The sequence below is a fragment of the Miscanthus floridulus genome, chromosome 6 (genome assembly GCF_019320115.1).
Source record: "Miscanthus floridulus cultivar M001 chromosome 6, ASM1932011v1, whole genome shotgun sequence".
NCBI lineage: Eukaryota > Viridiplantae > Streptophyta > Magnoliopsida > Poales > Poaceae > Miscanthus > Miscanthus floridulus.
In genome coordinates, this window is record NC_089585.1 from 140,091,190 (window position 1) to 140,094,430 (window position 3,241).

General features: G+C 42.9%; 1 protein-coding gene across 1 annotated transcript; it reads right to left on the reverse strand.

Annotated features, from left to right (window-relative positions):
* Positions 1 to 1,980: 1,980 nt before the first annotated feature.
* LOC136459905 (probable glutathione S-transferase) lies at positions 1,981 to 2,955 on the reverse strand. The gene is made up of 2 exons (XM_066459757.1): positions 2,621 to 2,955; positions 1,981 to 2,523 (listed from the first exon to the last, which is right to left on the reverse strand). The coding sequence occupies exons 1-2, from the start codon at positions 2,930 to 2,932 to the stop codon at positions 2,152 to 2,154; spliced, it is 684 nt and encodes a 227-aa protein (XP_066315854.1). The 5' UTR covers positions 2,933 to 2,955; the 3' UTR covers positions 1,981 to 2,151.
* Positions 2,956 to 3,241: the final 286 nt, after the last annotated feature.

Consider the following 3,241-nt stretch of genomic DNA (forward strand, 5'->3'; position numbering starts at 1 on the left):
TGGTATGTTTATAAGAACCAACATCTCAAACCGAACAGGGACATAGCCTTTGATGGTATTTTTATAAGAACTCCAAAAAATACTTTGCATTCGAACCAAGTCTTAGCTCCTTAGGCCATCAGAGCTAAATGAACCATTCCAAACGGATCCACTTCATCCCTCCTAAAATAACTGCACATCTTATTTTCAATATTTATAAAAAATATTATCAATATTTATTTCTTCTAATATATTTATTATAAAAATATATATATTACTGTTAATATAAGTATTATCATGTATCATAAATAATAACATTTTTATTTTTATATATTCGGTCATGCTTAAAAAGAATTTGACTGCTTAGAAATTAAGATGTGCGATTATTTTAGAACCAATAGAGCACATCACTGGTTCTCTCGTGACAGAGAGGAAGGTTGTACGGTTGGAGATGAGGAAGGCAAGAGATGTGGACGGCCGTCCCGTCCTTGTCAAAGGAACGAACGTGGGTGACAAGAAACTTCTGAAGCTTAGGGCGCGTTGAGATGCAAAAATTTTTGGGTTTTTGGCTACTATAGCACTTTCGTTTGTATTTGGTAATTAGTGTCTAATTATGGACTAATTAGGTTCGAAAGTTTTGTCTCGCGATTTCTCACCTAACTGTGCAATTAGTTTTTTTTTCATCTACATTTACTACTCTATGCATGTGCCACAAAATTCAATGTGATAGGTACTACGTAAAAAATTTTAGGAACTAAACAGGCCCTTATCAAAAAAAAAAAAATTGTCTGAAGCTGCCACCAGAGTCCACCAAAAGCGACCGGGTGGGTCAGCCGCTGAACTGGAACTTTTTTCTTTCAACTATGGAACCGCTGAAGCTTGCTTAACAAAATGGAAGGAATTAAAAAACCCCTCATATCGATGCTGAGGTCATTGCTTGTGCCAGGCAATCAGTTATGGCACTCGATGGTTCCTGATTTGCTCATGTGGCCATAAATCTAGGATTGTTTGGCCAGGATAGCAGCAAGTGAGCAAGAATAGTAGCTAGCAGGAAGCAGCAACTATGCCCTGTTCAGCAACTATGCCCTGTTCGCTTTATTTATAGGTCGTACTTGTTCAGCCAACGAACAGTATTATTCTCTCGCAACAAATTAGTCAACAGTACTTTCAGCCATGGCTTATCAGCCAAACGATCAGGGCAGAAGTCGCTTTGGCTGCTTCACTCCACTGACTAACTTGAGAAATTCCCCCCCGTCCCTTGGCGTGTAAAACTCACTAAACATCGTTGAATGCAAACCTACAGGTGGGGCCGTGTTAGTCAGAGAGGTTTGGTTTACCTATAAGCTAGAGTAAATCACCACACAGTCACAGCGCAAGCTGGTCGGGCCGGGAGCTAGAATGAACCATATATCTGCCATAAGCAGTGACATCTGTATGTAGGCCTCGTTTAGTTCCACCCCAAAATCCAAAAAGTTGCTACAGTACCTGTCACATCGAATGTTTGCGGGCCGTGCATGGAGCATTAAATGTAGACGAAAAGAAAAACTAATTGCACAGTTTGGTGGGAAATTGCGAGACGAACGTTTTAAGCCTAATTAGTCAATATTTGGATACTATTTGCCAAATAAAAACGAAGGTGCTACAGTAGTCCCAAAATCCAAATTTCGCGAACTAAACAAGGCAGTAGTGTGTGGGCGTTTTTTCTTCCGTACGTAGCTCAGCAAGCTTCAGTTTGGACCGGGGAATTTCTTATTTACAGCTTCCAGTTTGTACAGTTTTAAAGGCAAACGTCATTTGAGTAAGAAATTTCAGGTCCCTGGCTATCCAATCTGGGTTGGGAAAACTTTCAGTTTATAATTGACAAGTTCTATGTGGTTTGGTACCCATATACAAAGGTGTATATTTCTGAAAACAAAAGTAAATATCCATAAAATATAAGGAAGGTTATATTTTTCATATTTTTATATAAAACAAATTTTCAAGATAAACCTAGCTACTTATATCACACCAAACATTTAAAATGAATACTAAAAAACATCCTTGAAATGTTGACTTCAGATAACTTCAAAGGATCACATTTAATTTTGTTCTGCACAGTGCACACACCGTTTGTGATCCGATCCATACATTATTCCTCACATAAAGCCATGCATGCCCTTGTATTGCACCCAACTACTGCTGCAACATTGTCTTGGCCATCATTTTGTACTTCTCCTTGTTCTCAGTGAAGTAGGCGACGAGTCGGTCCCTGTCCGGGTGGCAAGGCTCGAGAGCTTCACTGGAACTGTACTCCTTGGCCCACTGGCATAGAGCGGGGAACTCGTTGCCGTTCACCAAGGTCACTCCAGTCACCTCCTCAAGCACGCCGATCCAAGGACCTAACATACAGGCAGCAATGTCGAGGTAGCCCGGTGTGTCGCCACCAAAGAACCTCTTCCCGTTGAGCTGCGCTTCCAGGAGCGCCAGGTTCTCCTTGGTCTCCTTCACCACAGCCTTCTGCGCCTCGCCCTCCGACCAGTATGCCAGCCAGATCGGCTGGGAGAACTGTGTTCAGTAAAACCAGCAAATGTTCAGATTTCATAAGAACAGAACAGGTGAGGCCAGCAGGTTGTCTAAGTAACAAACAAATGCAGCAGCATACCTTGGTGTCAATGAAGTTAGTCCAAAAACGGGCCATGGCACGGTCATAGGGGTCGGCCGGCAGGATAGACGGCCCGTCGAAGGCCTCGTCGATGTACTCGACGATGACTAGGGACTCGCAGATGGCCAGGTCGCCATGGAGGAGCACGGGCACCTTCTTGTGGACAGGGTTCTTGGCGAGCAGCAGCTCGCTCTTGTTGCTCAGGTCTTCTTGGATCAGCTCGTAAGGCACGCCCTTGAGCTGCAGAGCCATCTCGACGCGGTGCGAGTATGGGCTCGCGTAATGGCCAATTATCTTAACAGGTGGGGACATGTTTTCTGCTACTAGCTGGCTGTTTCTTGCTTAGCTTGCTGGTATCTATCTGCTTGGAGAAACTTGCTGAACCATTCCTATTTATAGGAGATAACAAAGATTTGTTTGGCTTCTTCTGCAAGAAGTTGGAGCACTTTACACAACCATTTGAATATCTGATCCTGAAAGAAGTTGCTTGGTTAGGTTCCTTCAGTCCACACAGTAACATAAAAAATTGCTTCTGTTCCTTGGCCCCATAAACATCGCCGCATGCGATTAAGTCTTGAGGTGGAACTGTGGAAGCGTTAGTCCATGATCACTAGGATTAAC

What these genes read in the sequence shown, in the direction of transcription:
- LOC136459905 (XM_066459757.1), bottom strand. Translation starts at nt 2,932, where the DNA reads ATGTCCCCACCTGTTAAGATAATTGGCCATTACGCGAGCCCATACTCG. An exon ending in CTAACTTCATTGACACCAAG is followed by an intron (nt 2,524 to 2,620) that starts GTATGCTGCTGC and finishes TACTGAACACAG; the next exon opens with TTCTCCCAGCCGATCTGGCT.